The 16,221-nt window shown below is 52.9% G+C and overlaps 5 protein-coding genes across 5 annotated transcripts; 2 read left to right on the plus strand and 3 right to left on the minus strand.

Moving 5' to 3' along the window:
* Positions 1-468: 468 nt before the first annotated feature.
* Positions 469-5,870, minus strand: NCS54_00700400 (Hypothetical protein; the record flags this gene model as incomplete). Its single annotated transcript, XM_053152442.1, has 2 exons — positions 469-5,750; positions 5,807-5,870. 2 exons carry the CDS (start codon positions 5,868-5,870, stop codon positions 469-471), a joined length of 5,346 nt encoding a protein of 1,781 aa, XP_053008417.1.
* A 2,776-nt stretch (positions 5,871-8,646) lies between these two features.
* On the plus strand, positions 8,647-9,099 carry NCS54_00700500 (Hypothetical protein; the record flags this gene model as incomplete). Its single annotated transcript, XM_053152443.1, has 3 exons — positions 8,647-8,766; positions 8,821-8,868; positions 8,929-9,099. 3 exons carry the CDS (start codon positions 8,647-8,649, stop codon positions 9,097-9,099), a joined length of 339 nt encoding a protein of 112 aa, XP_053008418.1.
* A 716-nt stretch (positions 9,100-9,815) lies between these two features.
* Positions 9,816-10,303, minus strand: NCS54_00700600 (Hypothetical protein; the record flags this gene model as incomplete). The annotated part of the gene is made up of 2 exons (XM_053152444.1): positions 9,816-10,122; positions 10,215-10,303. The coding sequence occupies 2 exons, from the start codon at positions 10,301-10,303 to the stop codon at positions 9,816-9,818; spliced, it is 396 nt and encodes a 131-aa protein (XP_053008419.1).
* Positions 10,304-10,622: 319 nt separating this feature from the next.
* Positions 10,623-11,043, plus strand: NCS54_00700700 (Hypothetical protein; the record flags this gene model as incomplete). Its single annotated transcript, XM_053152445.1, has 2 exons — positions 10,623-10,778; positions 10,825-11,043. The coding sequence occupies exons 1-2, from the start codon at positions 10,644-10,646 to the stop codon at positions 11,041-11,043; spliced, it is 354 nt and encodes a 117-aa protein (XP_053008420.1). The 5' UTR covers positions 10,623-10,643.
* A 90-nt stretch (positions 11,044-11,133) lies between these two features.
* NCS54_00700800 (Leukotriene A(4) hydrolase) lies at positions 11,134-13,243 on the minus strand (the record flags this gene model as incomplete). The annotated part of the gene is made up of 5 exons (XM_053152446.1): positions 11,134-11,511; positions 11,561-11,955; positions 12,005-12,111; positions 12,161-12,296; positions 12,349-13,243. 5 exons carry the CDS (start codon positions 13,241-13,243, stop codon positions 11,134-11,136), a joined length of 1,911 nt encoding a protein of 636 aa, XP_053008421.1.
* Positions 13,244-16,221: the final 2,978 nt, after the last annotated feature.

Consider the following 16,221-nt stretch of genomic DNA (forward strand, 5'->3'; position numbering starts at 1 on the left):
TAAACCCTAGCCACGGAGCACAAGTTCCTCCATCATCTGCCCAATTAGTACCCTCTAGAAGCCACCAACAGTGCTGCGTGACTATATCCAGCCAGCCACGGTGATAGGCTACGAGACAATCAAGACGTCTTTGTCTCGATTGTTGGTCACCAACAGAGCATTCATTGTCAACATTCTTCCTGCATTATCTGGTCTCCATCCAGCTTGCAATTTCTCCCTACATGTCCCGCCTCTACAAAGCTCTCGGAGCTACAGTATTCGTCTAAGATATATCCAAATTTTCTGGCTGAAAAGTCTACATCATCTGCGTTTCCCTCCTCCTCCTACGGGGGTATAAGTCATCTCATCTAATTCACCGTCAAATAAGTAACAAAGAAAATTATATGCCCAAAGTGAGAACGTTTCACGTCATGATTCCGCCTCAGACTCTCTCAACCCCTCTCCCCCTTTCCATTTCTTCCCCTCCAGCTAGTATTCGCTTCCCGGGTACGGGCTGGCCATCCCGCTTCCTGACAAGCTGTCGTTGCCCGACAAGTATGTCTGGTCGATCCGGAAAATCCAGTCCATCTTGTCCCGTTCGCTCCGGGCTGCAAATAGCCATGTGTTGTCCGTCCCGTATATGGCAAACACCGCCGACTGCATCCGTTCGGGAAGACGTTGTAGGCCGGGGCCCCCGTTTGAGGCTCCCCCGCCCGTTCCCGTCCAGATGGTAGAGATCACACGGCCTGACGAAGTTCGCCGGTGCCCTGGGGTAAAGTCGGATCCACCCGTCTGTCCGCTGTGATCTGATGCATTATCGTAGTCATCGGACCCGTTAAGTAGGGCAAGCACTCCAGGCTGGCTGTCAATGCGAGAGTTACGCAGGCTTACCAGCCCAACCTCGTCACCATCACCAGCCGAATGAAGGTGAAGGTATGGTCGTCGTAGCTCGACAAACCTCTTGACCCAACGTGTCGAGTCGCTGTTGGGGACCAACAGGTATCCACCCTTCAGCACCTTGGGATTCTTGGGAACACGGATGACCGTCGCGACAAGGGTTGGTTGCAACGGCGCATTGGTCATGAGTCCGTCTGTTGGTGGCGCTATGTTTGCTGGGCTGAGGAGATTTGATAAGGGGTCGGGGAATTTCTTCCAGAGCTTCAAGCATTTCTGCAGCAGATCCGTCTGCTCCTCGTCATACTCTGGCTTGGGTTGTGGCTCTTCCACCTTGATCGGCGTATCCTCCTCTGTTGTGGCTTCTGGCGTTGTGTCTTCTGCGTTTTCAGCCTTTTGCTCTTCGGCCTTGGATTCCCCGTCCTTGGGCTCCTCGTCATCGGGGTTTCCATCCTTGGGTTCTCCCTCCTTAGGCTCTCCCTCCTTGAGTTCATCCTCTTCATTGGGCTCTTTAGACTCCTCAGGCTCTCCCTCATCAAGAGCCACCTCTTGCACCTCTTCTTCGTGCAACGAGGGAGCTGGAGAGGTTTCGGGTGTATCATGGAGTAGGTCGTCATCGCTGGGGATGATTGGCTTGAGCTCCGGAGAGGGCGAGGGCGAGGGTTCCTTTTGCTCGGGCTTCGCATTCATTCCATCAAAACCAAGTTTAGCGAGGATAGTCTCAGTGGTAACAATATCCGCGGCGCGCCTCTTCTTTCTGCGAGCTGTGATAAAGTCGCTCACCAGGGACACGCCCCTAGGGGTCCAGCTTGTCAAGTTCTCCTCTCCCTTGACATAGTCGTGCTGGCTGTTCAGCCTCCACAAGTCACCCACCTTCTTGATCGGAGCAGGGCGCATGGTGAGAGTGAAGATACCTGTCGAGGACCGCACAAATCGTATGTTCTGCCACAGGGCCGAGAACATGGAAGTCTGACGCACAAAGGTTCTCGACAGAATTTGCACACAAACCTTTTGCGAGAACTTCATCGGCTCTGCCAGTTTCTCAGAGCTGATCTCCCACGAAATGGTCATCTGCACCCGATACTTGTCCTGAGTCACTCGATCAAGGAGCAATGAGTTGTGCACACTTGAATCCCACTGGGCATAGATGGTGAGGCTTTTGGTGCCGTTGGCATTCTCCCGGAAGATTGGGCTCTGCGACAGCTTCAGAGGGATATCCGGTTCATTGGCGCCCATGTCAGGCGTCTTTCCGGCAGAGTCAACAAGCTGGATCCTTCCAACGCGGACAGAAGTAACGCCACCCCATGGGAGGGCATCGCCAGAGCTGTGGGAAATGTTGATGCCAATCCTTCTTTGCAGACCTTGGTGTAACTGGAAGGTTCCAGTATCCAACTCGTTCGTCTGAGTCACTTCCACCGCGCTGTACTCACCCATCTCGTTGAGCTCCATGATCTGAACCCGGGACAATAGGTCATGCTTCTCCTGGGTGAAGAACTGAGACTCATTGATGCGGGTTGCTTTGGTTATGTCGTCTCTCACAGGCACAGCATCTCTCATGTCATCCCAACTAAGGAGCTTATCCAAGTGCATCGTCGACACCTTGGCAAAAATAGCAACCCTCAAAGTGACATCATGGGATGCGAAGAGAGGAATGCTCATGCTATGGACACTCTCGAAACGGATAGGGCCCTCGTCAAAGTCCTTGATCATCTGGGTTGTGGTGATACCATCTTCCTCGGAGATGCCAGGGATGAAGAGCTGGGCGTGCACCTCAGTGCCTTCTCGCTCCGCGAAGCCGATGAGCTCGTGCATGACAACGTTGAACTTGAGGGTGTTTGTAGGCGCACGCGCATGTGAAGGCTCAAGAGAAAGCTTGATGATGCCAACAACATGAGATGTGTAAGGCGATAGGACATCGAGAACCGAATCCTGGACTCGACACTCAAAGACAGCCTTCAACGGCACATCAACTTCACCCACCAGTGTGTATGATGGCATGCAAGTCTCCACAAACGGATTGTCGAGACTCAGGTGTTGCGCGTATTCGGGCTGGTCTAGATACTGGTGCATCTGTCGCATCTGCCGCACCCTATCATGCAGTTTCTCGAGACTCCATAGGTGGACCACGCTGTTCTTGAAATCGACCACTCGAACGCCAATGCATGGCTTGGGGGCCTGTTCCAGTGCAATGTCGTCACCCTCGCCTGTCAGGCCGTTGAGGACCATATCATAAGATGAGCAGAGGACATGGCCAATGTCGACCACGGCAAACTGAAAAACGACGCTCTCATCGAGTTCGTGACTCATGATCTGGGCTTCTTTGAGAATCGCGGCATTCTGTAGCACCATCTCTGCCATCTTGACAAAGTGCTGGCCTTTCCAGATTTTGACGGAGCGCTTCGCTAGCCCAATTTCCTCTTCAGAGAGTGTCGGGCTCTTCTTTGGCATCTTCAGGGGGTCCATCTTTTCGATCTTCTCCTCAAACTGCTTCCGTTGATGGTTGAGCTGCTTCTGCATGTCCTCCTTCAACTCCTTTAGCGCTGCCTCCATCTTCACCTTCTCTTTCTTGATCTCCTCAATCTCAACGTTCGCCGCTTCTGCATTCTTCAGTTGATCTTGGTATTCCTCCTTTTGCTTCTCCAGTTGATTCTGCAGCTCTTCTCGAACCTCTTTGAGCTTCTCATCTGGCTCGCCTTGTTTCGGTGTTGAGGGCATCGTCAACGCTGTGTCCAGAGATAGGTTGTCCATGGTGCCGTTTGACAAATACTTGTCACGGATAGGATAAGAAGATTCCGAGTCGTCTCCATCATCACGGCCGTTCACTCGCTCTGCCCTCGCCCTCTGCACATCTTCGAACAATGCATTCAGCTCCTCGTCGTTGAGACTGGTAAAGTTTTGATCAGTTCCAAGAATCGCTCCGGCGGCTTCACGTCTGGCGAAGGACCAGTCCGAGTCACGGCCGTTCCGCTGAGATAAAGCTGGTGAGTCCGGACGAGAATCGCCAAATTCAGATACCCTACTAAAAGATCTTTCATGACCAGGACGAGGGCTTGGTGAAGGAGAACTTCGCTCCAGCGCCTGGAGCTGGCTTGCAGTGATAGAATGACGAAGTAAGCTCTGTGGCCTCTCCACTTCAGCTCGTTCTGCTCTCGCTTCCATGGGATGGTTGAATCGGAAGATGTGGAAATCGCCAAAAATGATACGGTATCCAGAGTGAAGTTGTGTAGGCTCCGTGATACGCTTTCCGTTAACCATGACCGAAGCACCTTCGCTCGGAATAACAGTCACAGTTCCATCGGCTGCGTTGTCAAAGGTACAGTGGTCGTGCAGAATTCGGCTTCCGTTGAGTCGGATGTTCGCTTGGTGATCCGCATTGGTGTCGACGTTGCCCACTGTCGTTATTCCGGGCTTGAGATTGTAGACGAGACACTCGGCGAGAAGGGGGTCATCTGACAAGTTGACAAGATGGGGCATCTTCTTGGGAGTGTGCAAGCCCACAAAACCCTTCTCAATGCTAATTCCGAGTTCCTCCAGGGCAGCTTCACGCTCCTTGTGAATCTCCTCCGTTTTGAGAAGTTTCTCCTCCCATGTCTGATTCAGATCCGTGAGGAGCTTCTCACTCTGGCTCAGTTGCTCTGCAATCTCTGCCTTTGAAACGGTCTTCACAACGCCGTCCGCGCCAGTAATGCTGACCATTTGCTTCTCGAGCGGCGTGCCTTCAGCATAGACTTGGTCGGCGGGTCCTGAAGAAGCAGCTCCAGCAGGGGCCGGTCCATGACCAAGTTTGCTTCTCAAAAGCATCAATTCCTCCTTGAGTTCTCGTATCATGCGGGCATTGGCATCTTCGTTGACAACTGCGTGATTCTTGATGCGCTTGGCAGAATCGGCGTAACGCAGTGTACTCAGGGTTTCGTCGTAGTTAATATCGGCAGGACTGATGGCTGCAATCATAGCCGTCATACTGTTTCCACCCAGCGAGTCCTTCAACAACCATGTCAAGACACTGTCTCGGTATGGGACTTGACCACCACCCTTCTTCTTCTTCCCTCCTGTAGACAAATCGGCCAGTGCAGCAATGACACGACCCAGCGTCGATAGCGATCGGTTGATTTCAGCACCTTCCTTCAGTCGAGCACCCGTTGCACCAGTCGACGTAGCTCGTTCGGAACCTGCCAGATCGACCAGACTGATCTTGGCCACTTTTTCCATCTCCATCTTGGTATCCACGTCGAACTTCTTCTGCGTCAACATGAGGGTAAAGACAGCGTGACTTCGACTGGATGTTTCGTTCATGTTGGTCGCGGCGACGGTTCGCGCTTTGTTTCCTTCGTCCATAAGGTGCTCGATTTCCTGGAACCCCTTCACGGCGAGCTTGGCGAGATCTTCGACGTAAGGACCGGTAGAAGGGTGTTCTCGAACCTTGAGGTTGCCCTTGGTCGATGGGTTGAGCAAATCACGGACTCGCTCGTTGTAAATTTCCAGATATGAGACCTCGACGGTACATTTCGTCGTCCCGTCCGCTTGAATGGACTCTATTCTCTTAAACATGTCCTGACAAATCATGGGAATGATACCGATCTCCTTGCCGTATCCCATCATCGAGTACGACTTTCCGGAACCGGTCTGACCGTAGGCAAAGATACAGTTGTTGTAGCCTTGGAAGGCATTGTCAAGCAGGGGCTGTCCCAGATCCTCGAAAAGATTAGACTGGCCGGCGTAATTGGGGTCGTTCTTGTTAAAGGACCAGTATGATCGATCGAATGCGAAGGCCTTGGGCGCCGTATCTTTGACGCCCTTACCTTGATGTCCATCGGGGGCGGATAGAACCGTCTGGTTCCCTTTCATTTCGATGACACATTTTGAACCTCGATCGATTTCTGCATCCCGTTTCAGCACCGCCCTTTCAGCGTCCAAGCCCATCCAAAAGACTTACCTCTACCGTTGAAAGGTCGACACCTCACCACCACCTTGATGTTTCCTCCTCCGGCGGGCGCCATGGCTGCGGGATTGTCCAGGGGACCCAAGGCGGTCCCCCTCTAGACAAGGACTTGGTGGTTGAGGAATGCGCGGGGCTTGGTCGAAATCAAGCTGCGCCGGTGCGAGTGCACAAGATAAATATGTATCGTCTCTATAAGAAAAGCGGCATGCGACGTGTGGGCGTGGTATCCATCCAAGGCCGCAGCTCAGCGCATCGTCTCGTCGGTGTCGGTATAATTTCGCAGGTAGGGGATGGCAAATGGCGGGTCGACCGTCTCCTTAGCGAGCTCGGGCTCTCGGGGGGTATCCAGAAATGACGACACTGTGTCGCCCTTTGGCGGCGGCGCACGTTGGGGAAGAGGCTTCGGGCGGATTGCGATCTTTGCCGTCCAGGCAAGAGCTCGCCGTTGATGCAGGTCGCGATGTGCGAGATTGTCGTCGTCAGCCTGGGGAACAAGGCCAACGGGAGTCTGTGGGAGGCCGTTGTCTGGCGCAGGCGGTGGTTGCTTGTCAACAAATTTCGCAGGGAAGGTTCCAGGTTAGTGAGGACGCGGTCGCGCTGCACTACCCTGCACTTGATCCAGGTCCCGTGCTTCTGATTGGGCAGCTGACATGAGATGCTTGAAAGGGGACCTGGGGTGGTACTGGCTTCGGGAGTTCACGTGCAGGAAGCTTGCGTGCGCTGCCGACTCAATCAGCCGGCTATTAGCCGTCAGCCATTGTCGTGATATCCAATGAGTGTCTCGTTGTTTTGGACGTAATTGACATCAAGACAGGTAATGATGGTAAGAGCTGGTCCAACATGGCATTCTTTTAGCCTCTCCAGAATCCTCTTCCATCTTTACACACATGCAATTTGAAACTCTAACACACTAGCTTCAGCTCCCGCTCTGACTTCCGCTCTGGCGCACGGTTGTGGATCACGGGTATGCACTCGCAGGGCAGACAAAGCGAGCTGGGACATGGACCAATGTCTCGAAACCCTCGAGTTTTTGATTTCCGATGATCCCTTGGCTTTGTCCCATGGAGCAGTTGCCCAGTAACAAAGGGAGAATGCACATTGGTTGTCTCTACCACAAGAAACAGGTGCACATCATTCAAGTTGGGGAAGCCGTAACACGGACAAGACATCATTTCGGGGCATTCCGGAGGTACACACGTATGAAAAAGAAGCAACGACAGCGTCTCAGAAGTAAGTCGAAGGGGGGACTCTTCGCAGTGGCGATCGCTTGGTTGGTGGATGGTGACTGAAAACATTGCCACATGGACCAAGATCCCTTCGCCTCACAAAGTAGGACTTTGGAGTAAAAGATATGAGCATTCTAAACCAATGCGAAGGCCAAGGCCAATGTCCACCACTCCAACACGTCAGCTGAGAATTTGCGTTCCTTGCCTCGACGGGCAAGTCCTCTCTTTAAGCGGCGTCTGGAGGATCCCCTCCTGTGCAGTCATTAAGAATCACAGACACCTGCACGTGAAGCCGCCGGGTACTGTCGCGAATCTGGCGACGGCGGCATCAGAGATGTGCGGACTCCGGTGTAGGCGAACTTGCTACTTCACTTGCTCGTACGAAACGGGGCTCACGGGACCCTTTCCGAGCTCAGGGATTCAGTGTCATTCCAGGGCGGCAGGGCTCCATCACCAAATCTCTGTTCTCAACGAGTCGGACCAGTCTGATACAGTCACTCGGTCAGGGCTGTTTCGTAGTCCTATTAGCGTGAGTATTATAGCACCAATGACTACCAGACAAGCCGGTTGCCTCGGGCTCGGGGCAGACTATAACACCACGGCGACAAGGACAAGCTCCTCCCCGCTCCTCTCGAGGTGACACTCACGAACCGCCCTGGAGTTCTCCTTCGGACTCTACGGATATATTCGGTTAGTGTGAGTAAATACGACAGAGTCCCAAAGTTTGACAGGTTCATGAAAAGTAAGGGGATCCTTGGTCGCTTACAGGATCGACATCGCGCGCAGAACATCCAGGAGATGAGGCGATACGTGCCGTGACCCCAGATCGACGGATGCACCTGGCGCTTGTCTAGCCCAATGAGCCTGTGGCAGCGATACTAGCTCAAAGCTTGATCGCGTGCTAAGCGCAGATCCAGGTTCGTTCAAACGAACTCCCGCCTCTGGCATCCGCGTGCTTGTCAGGCGGAGTCTCAACAATCCCGTCCTTGACCCCGGACAGGGCCTTGGCAGACGTCGTCTCCCGTCGCCGTCTGCACTTCAATGCGCCCGTTTCGGCGTCAAGATAGAGAGTCGACGGGCCAAGGCCTGTTCGGTTTCCGTTCAACGGGTATTATTGGCACCAAATGCACCTCATTTGGCATTTGCCACGCTGGCAGGGCGGACGCTGGACGCCGCACACCAATGACCGACCACACCGTTCGCCTCACTTTTCCACCGCGCACCATTTCTCACGGCGTATCGCAGGGGTTTTCCTTCCATAATATCTCCGGAGACATGGAACGGGCGAAACATGTGCGGCGAATTGTAGTGCAGATGCCCCTTGATTCGGTTCCAGAGTGGCTTTGCTTTGGAATATCAGCCTGCAGAGCGGTGAGCCCTGCCTGTCACACTGAGCGACGGCCAGGACCGACCGACATACCTTGGGTTCGCATACATTAGCATGAATGCACCCGTCACTCGTCAGGCACATCGTCGAACATAGCCTGCCCCAGGCTATACCTGAATAAATACCCCGGCTCAGCCCGGCCTATATCCCCCTTCACCTCCCCAGCTTGTCTCGATATTCCGTAAACTCATCGCTAGTCGCTTGTACGACCACGTCGAACAATGGCATCCTCCATGAACAAGTACTGGATCCCACACCAGGATATTCATAGAAGGGTCATCACCCAAGAGCTCCAGTACTACCTGGGTCCCCAGGCCACGGTCCGCCCTTATACGTTGGAGGTATCTTGATCTCGAGGGAGCCCTGGTGATTTTTGTACTCATATATCGACCTAGGGAGAGGATGGTTTCCTCATCACCACACCCGGCTCTTGCCTGACAGATGTTGGTGATCTATCTTTGACATGAGTGGTCTTGTCCTCGGTATGTTGACATCATTGCCAGGAACAAATCGATGATATCTGTCGAAAATCAAAGGATCTATGGGATCGACAGGCGGCTGCCAAAGTCCAGCAGAATCCAGAAAAGCCACTAAAGCGACCGTTGCACCAGCCCATCATCGTTTCCAGAGGGGCACCCAGAGACGCTCATCGACGCCACCGCGATCGTCGTTGACTTGGCGAGGACAGTACTCGAACATGACATGGTGGTGATGACCACAATGCTCTTCAGCTGGTGTAGAGACGGGTCTGGTATTCATTCAAAGGCGGCTATCTGCAAGTCGAACAACAGGTGTAAGCCGATACACCGGGTCAGGAAGGTCCGCGAGGCGACTCATAATGCGATGTGAAGCCTGCGGTGAGGCAGACAGAGCGCAAGCTTGCGCATCTATGGTGGAGAATTCCTTGTTAATCAGGTGTCCGAGAGAGGCATGGGGAGGTTGAGATACCCAATTGATGCGAGTTAAGCAGGTGTCATACTTGGCCGTCGTGCCATCCAAAGACACGGCGCCAGCTGGCACCATTCCAGCCCAACCGAGTCCAGATGAGTCTGAACACTGCCCAAATTGCACCTGCTTCAGGCATGTAGTGCAGGTAAGGTCGCCTAACCGCGCCAGAGCGCAGTAGTGGAGATGCCTAATCCGGGTTCCGGCCAGCTTCGTGTTCCAATTGGATTGCAAGCTGCAAGTTCCTGTGGTAGACCGCACGGCTGGGGCACGCCGCACACTGGCAGACATGACTCCGGCCGACCTCATTCACTGCTGGACTCTGGATGTTTGCGAGGTGAAGGCCCAGGTTTCTGGTTGCAGCAAGAGATCGAAGCAATTAGCTGCGGCAGGCAGTCCATCGGCCATGATTCGACCGTCGACATCATGTGGCCCAGCACATACTTCAACCTCCAGACTTGGGGGGGTCAAGGATCCTTTCGTACTTTTGCAAATCCATCGAACCAGTCGACCAAAGTGCGATAGCTTGTATAGACACTTGCACTTCTTCTCGGGAAGGCAGCTTCACATCACGGAGTACCTTCTTGGCCGTGATATAGCCTATGATGTTGAGGTACTCGCCGACACGTGTCTGCTCGGAGGTGAGCGTCTCAAGCAGCAGGCTGACATCCACAAGGGCAGTGACATTGGTGTCTCTCGGGTAGAGGTGAGCCAGGGAGAGACAGGCTGACGACGTTGAGTACGAGATGACACTATCAGCGTTAGTGGGTGTAAGGCATCGTAGAGAGTGTGGGAGCAGAGGCTAATGATGAAGAGAAAGGCCAGTGAGCTCTGTTGGTCATACCATCCAAGAAACCTGACCTTGTCACCAATAGATAGAGCCGGTAGGTTTGACAGCAAATGAAGCTGAGACGGAACTGGGCCCCGCGACATTCCCGATGCCACTGGGATTCTCCTCCCAGCTTTTGAGGCCCGAAAGATGCGGTATCGTTGCAGCGTAAGAGAAATTCACGCAGGTTTTTGATATGCAGGAGGTAGCATCGAGGACACAAGAGGTTGAGGATGCAGTTCACGCATGCCCAGCTTCACGTGAAAGGAGGACTGAGGGGGCACTAGAAGCACAGTGCGTAGTCGGGACAAGCCACAGATTTTCAGTGGGGAAGCCAAGAAGACACTGTGTGGACTCGCACTCGGCCTATGTACCCTAAACACCACTGCATCGCATCATCGCTCACTTGCAGCCTTTCAACACCATCATCAAAACATCGTGAAAATGACAGCCGAAGCTCCTCCAAAGTACATCTACAAGATCGTTCCAGAGGCTCCCGCAGAGCCGTTCCCAAAGGAGCATCCCTTGTCGGAGCTTGATAGAAACGATGGCTTCATTCATCTAAGCACATCTACTCAGGTGAGTCTTTTTTGTCATTATTGACTACGACGTGCTGATTGTCAAGGTACCCAAAACCGCCAACTTATTTTTCAACAAAGCATCTTCACTGTGGATAGTTAAGCTGGGCTTTGAACAATTCACTGGATCTATCAAGTGGGAGGATGGATTTCCTCACCTGTATGGCAACTTTGGAGCAGACAATGTTGACTCTGTCGAGAAGTTTGTCAGGGCTGAAGACCAAACGTGGGGACAAGTCATGGAGAGCTCAAGTTGGTTGGAGTAAAAACATTGGTTGCTTTTCCTCTACGGTTGCTATCTCGCATCAAGACATCCATCTGTAGCCTGATGCATGCCTCGGCACACCATGGTTCGTCTAAAGGCCAAGATCCTTCTCCACCATTCCCTTGCAAATAGGATGGTAAAAGTCCTTGTTCTTCTCAAAAGTGTCCAATGCCAGCTGTCGGTCTACCTTGTTCAGCGCACGGAACAGAGGGCGCACAAACTTCATGCGACCGACCCGCCCGAGCAGATCGGCAGCGTCTTGGTAGATGGCTGAGTCTTGGGCCTTGAGAGCGATCAGATAGTAAGCTGACAAGATCTCGACGTTCTTTGAAGAGAGGAAGTCATAGGTCTTGCCCATAAGCTGAGCCTGCTCTGGGCTGAGGGCGCCAAACTGCTGCACCTCGGCCAAGAAGACGAGCTTCTGGTTTGCAGTGAAGTCCGCCACATCCTTGATGCTGGGCTCAAAACCCTAGTGAAACATTAGCAAACCAATCCCGGTCCACAAAGATCGGACATACGGCATCTTTCCACTTGTTTGCCAATTCGTAGCACATGTTTGCTAGGCTGGTGTCGAAATCAGGCTTCGGGGGAAGTCCAGGTGTGTAAAACTTGTCATCCCAGTCAATCTCGGCGATCTTCTTGGAAATCTCCTCATCGCCGAGACCGTTAAAAAAGTCAAGGAAGGTCTGCTTGAACTCGAACGAGTCGAGGGACTTTCCAGACCACTTGGTAAAGTAGTGCGGGATGAACTTGTCAAAGTTCTCGCGACCAACCAGGCGCTCAAGGTAGTAGACGAAGTGGAAGCCCTTCTCGTACGCAACGGTGCTGTAGACGTCCTCAGGGTCAAGGCCCTCGTGCTTGATGATGAGCTTGGTGTATTCGTGATCCTTGCCGAAAAGCTCCACGGCATCCTCTATGCAACGGTAAGTCTTGTATCACAGGGTTGGTGTGATGTTACCTACCGAGGGCCTTCCAGCCGATGATGGCAGAGAAGTGGAACTCCGGTTCACCATGGATAGCAGCCTGAATGCGACGCTCGAGATACATGGTCCATCCCTCGTTCAGCCAGCTGGGGAGAGTAAGTATCGCAAAACTGGGTTTGGAACATCCGGACTCACAAGTGTTCCCAGCTCGCGTTGGAAACCAGGTTGCCACTCCAGCTGTGGCTCAGCTCATGAGCAATGACATCCACATTCTGGCGGTCGCCACTGATAATTGTAGGGGTGGCAAAGGTGTAGATAGGGTTCTCCATGCCTAGAGGTTCTGTGAGTATCATCTCGACTCTCTCCCCGAAAAACTAGCATACCTCCGTAAGGAAAGCTTGGAGGCAAGACAAGGACGTTGTAAGCCCCCCACTTGTAGGGGAAAACAAGCTTCTCTGCGACCTCCATGAACTTCTCCATATCCCGCTCAAGCTCCCATTTGCATCCCGCCAGCTCATTGGGACCCGTGGCCACCACGCTGCGAGGGCCAATCGATGCAGTCGCAATATCGCCAGAGGCTACGGCAAAGAGATAAGATGGGATGGGAACCTTTTGCTCAAACTCGTAAAGCTTCTCTTTACCAGGCGTCGCCTCGTGGTCTCCAACAGGGACACCACTCGCAACAACCGGCAAGGACGAGGTGAGCTTAAAGGTAAAGGTAGACTTGACGTCAGGGGTGTCCTGGCAGGGGAAGATGGAACGAGCGTTGATGGCCTGGCATTGGGAGAACATGTACGGGTGCTTCTTGTTCGAGGTCTGAGCGGGAGTGAGCCACTGCAGAGCAGTGCACTTGCTAGTCGTCTGGAGGTCAATAGCAAGGTCAATGACCTCGCCCTTGGCTGCACCTTCAGGAACTGAGATGTGAAGAGGGGCACCGAGGGGCGCCGAGAAGTCCTTCAACTCCCACTTGGACTCGGCCGAGTTGATGCGAACAGTGGAGATATCAACGAACCTAGAGTCGAGGATAATCTCCTTGCTCTCCTTGTCGGTTTGAGATTCCAGTTGAAGAGTGACAGATCCCTTGAGGCACTTATCCTCAAAGTCAATCTTGAAGTTGGCCGTGGTATGGCGTGTCCGCCAAGCGCTATAGTTGGACAGGGTGCTGGGATCTCGGGTCGCCATGTTGACAGTTGCGAATGTTCGTCTAAGGTTGTGAGTGAGTGTAGCTTGCGAACTTCGCAGAAAGGCGGGCTTCTTGAGGAACGAGAGCCACGACATGAGGCTCTCTTGATCCAATGGCACGGCGGTATTTGGCGGCTCACGTCATGAGTGCGGGTTTGTCGCGGAACTCGGCAGCCATTGAGATGCCTCTTTGGGTGAGTCACGTGCCAGATTGTGCACCACCTGCCTAAACCAACTTACTTACCTTCCTGAAGATGCATCATCAACCACAAATTGTGGCATCTTGATGGCATTTTTGTTTACTGACATCTATATCGCGATGCCATTTTTGGAAGGCGATTGATTTTGAACCAATACTCATATGACTTTAACCCTATTGGTTTGACTTTGCCAGGGCTTCTGGAACCACGTGGGAAGATGTTTCTCCGCCTCGACGCAGTTCATGGCCAAATATAGACGGCCTCAATTCGCAACCACAAGGTGATCAAAAGCTAGGCAGGACGGACTCGGCGATCAACGACGACTTTTGTTTCTCCGGAGCTGTGCCACCACTCATTAATGAGTCTAGTCGCCTATCCAAGATGGCAATCTCGCATCAGCCCCAAACCTTGTTCTTATTGTTTTCCCGTTTCTTTCCACGACGGGCATATTGTCGTCGTATGCTTTCTTTGCTTACTTTGCCATGATTCTCACCGAAGATCACGGCCAAATATCCCTGGTCAGGTAACCACCGAAGGTTATCCCCGTCCCCCCGGGACCGCACTATCTTTGGACTTCGTCAAATGTCTTGGCGCAACTGAGCAGGGAGCGGAAGCAGGCCCTCAATTCGTATCTTGACCCAACGGCAAACCTAACATCCGATGAAGATACCCACAGATGACGCTCGAAACGATTGAACATAGGAGAACCAGATTACCGGTGCTCATTACTTGCCGTCAGGTGTAATGTTTCTCCAGCTAAAGAGCTTGCAGATGACTTCTTCCGTCTTGCGCGCGCAAGCAATTCGCTTAAGCCCACCATGCTTACCTATATCTCCGGAATGGAACTGGTGATATGTTCCAGTTTTCTGTTCGCGCAGGATCCTTTGCACTTGTGGAGATTGCCCGGTACAGCCAACAGGACTAAGACCTACGAGTCAAGTCAACCCCGAGATGAAGGGGTTTTCCTCTGTACTCAACGTTGAAAGACACCGAGATCTTGATGAAACGCCGTTTCAACCCCGCAAATTTTTCAGAGCTCTGCTTCTCCATGGCGGCCGAGTCCCGACCGGCTCCCTGGCCGTGTGATACGGACATGTCTCCTGTTTGGATCTCACGATTGCGAAGATGCCATACTTTTGGTGTTGACCATGGGCAGGCTCCCTGGGCCTGGCTTCTTTACACAACTGCGGGACAGGGCATGGTGAGGCAACAATATCACCCCACGAAACCGCCCCAGCACAAGCGAGCTTGGGCCGGGCCTACGGTGGCGACGGTGCGAGTTGGTAGTGGGGATTCCCGGCCGTTGGTGCTAACGCAGGGGCCGCAAGGCGAAGAAGGCCTCGACTCCTACCAGGAACCCCCTGCCCATAAGATGCGAGTGATATAAGGAAAATCCCACGAGATATTTCAGCCCTTGCCTATATCCCGACCGGAACACAACCGGCTTGACGAGAGACAACCCTGGCAAGAGTCCAAGTTTGGGCTGCCAAGCCATACTCCCGGGGATGGGCAAGCCATCCATCGATCAGCACTGAGCCTAACAAATGTGCGACGACAACAGATTCATGACCAATACTGCTCTCACAACAGTCGAGTCATTGGTTTTGGATCTGCGTCCTGGATGCTCGGGTTTGCCGTGGACGGAGATGCCGATCGCACTCCTTTTGAGATGCATTGCTAGGTTCCCTTTGACCGTCGCTCTACCATCGTCAACTGCTGGTCCATCTTTTAGACTCTATGCCTTACCTTAACACCCGGATTAACTGCTAAATTGGTTGAAACCTCCAAGCCAGGCATGGCCGCTATCTATTTGAAGCCGAGGTATCAGATGCGTGCATCCAGTTAGTTAGTGGCAAGCTAGGCCCTAACTCGCCAACGGATTGGTATGTTCATTGGTCTCGGTCTTGTAGGGCTGTTACATAGGTGTGCAGCCTCTCTGGGAGCTATCCGGTTGTAGTCTTGGCCAGCACGTGTTCTCGTCCGAACTCCTCTAGCTCGCGGCAGGTAAAGATGGTGTGCCATAATTCCATGCATCATTGTTGCTGCCGAAACGCTCAACAGAGAAGTGCTGTTTCGTTTCTTAGAGGACGATGAGCAAAAGCAAAGACTTCACTCTGTCCTGTTTCATCACCGAAATGCCCTGAACTTGAGGACGTCATTGTCTTCAACTCCCAGCCATCGTGTCTGTTCCAGTCTTTGTGGGACATCTCGGGCTGCCGACTTTCCGGTTCCAGTCTCGGTAGGGGCCGTGGAGAGGACGTTTCATAAAGCATGAAAGAGGGGAGATTGTTTTCTCATTCAACTACACGAAGCTGTTGGAGGGACGATGACTCGTGTATCTCCCTAGGGTTGTGGTCACTGGTCACGTTGCCCCTAAAGTTCACAGGGAGGATGCAGAGATGTGGCGGGACATGTTATAGAGTTGTGATAACTCTGCACCTTACATGAACTGCATTGTTGTTTACCATCACGCAGATTTTGGCGAGTCTAGACTTGACTGATGTGACGTGAATCCACTTTGGTAGCCATGGTGAGGTCCGATATGAACTCGATTAGGACGGCACGCAATCTGATCCGGGGCGATTGGGTTGACAGGAGTGATGAAGCCATTGGAACGCGGTGATGATGATATCTTCCCCGGTCTAGGGTACAACAAGGCATTGTACTGTAGCAAGTGCGACGCCACAAGGTTGTATGGACATCTGAAGCGAATACTCGGGTTGACATGGATGTCTGGATCAGAAACACTGGTGTTCAGGGGACAAACGACTAGCCCCCAATCTGGAAACGGGCTCCTGGTGGCCATGGTGGGTGGCTGTCAGAAGGGTGACAGATTCCTCCGGTGAATGGCCCATCCCTGGCCGGTTCAACCAC

Source organism: Fusarium falciforme, chromosome 5, assembly GCF_026873545.1.
Source record: "Fusarium falciforme chromosome 5, complete sequence".
Classification (NCBI taxonomy): domain Eukaryota; kingdom Fungi; phylum Ascomycota; class Sordariomycetes; order Hypocreales; family Nectriaceae; genus Fusarium; species Fusarium falciforme.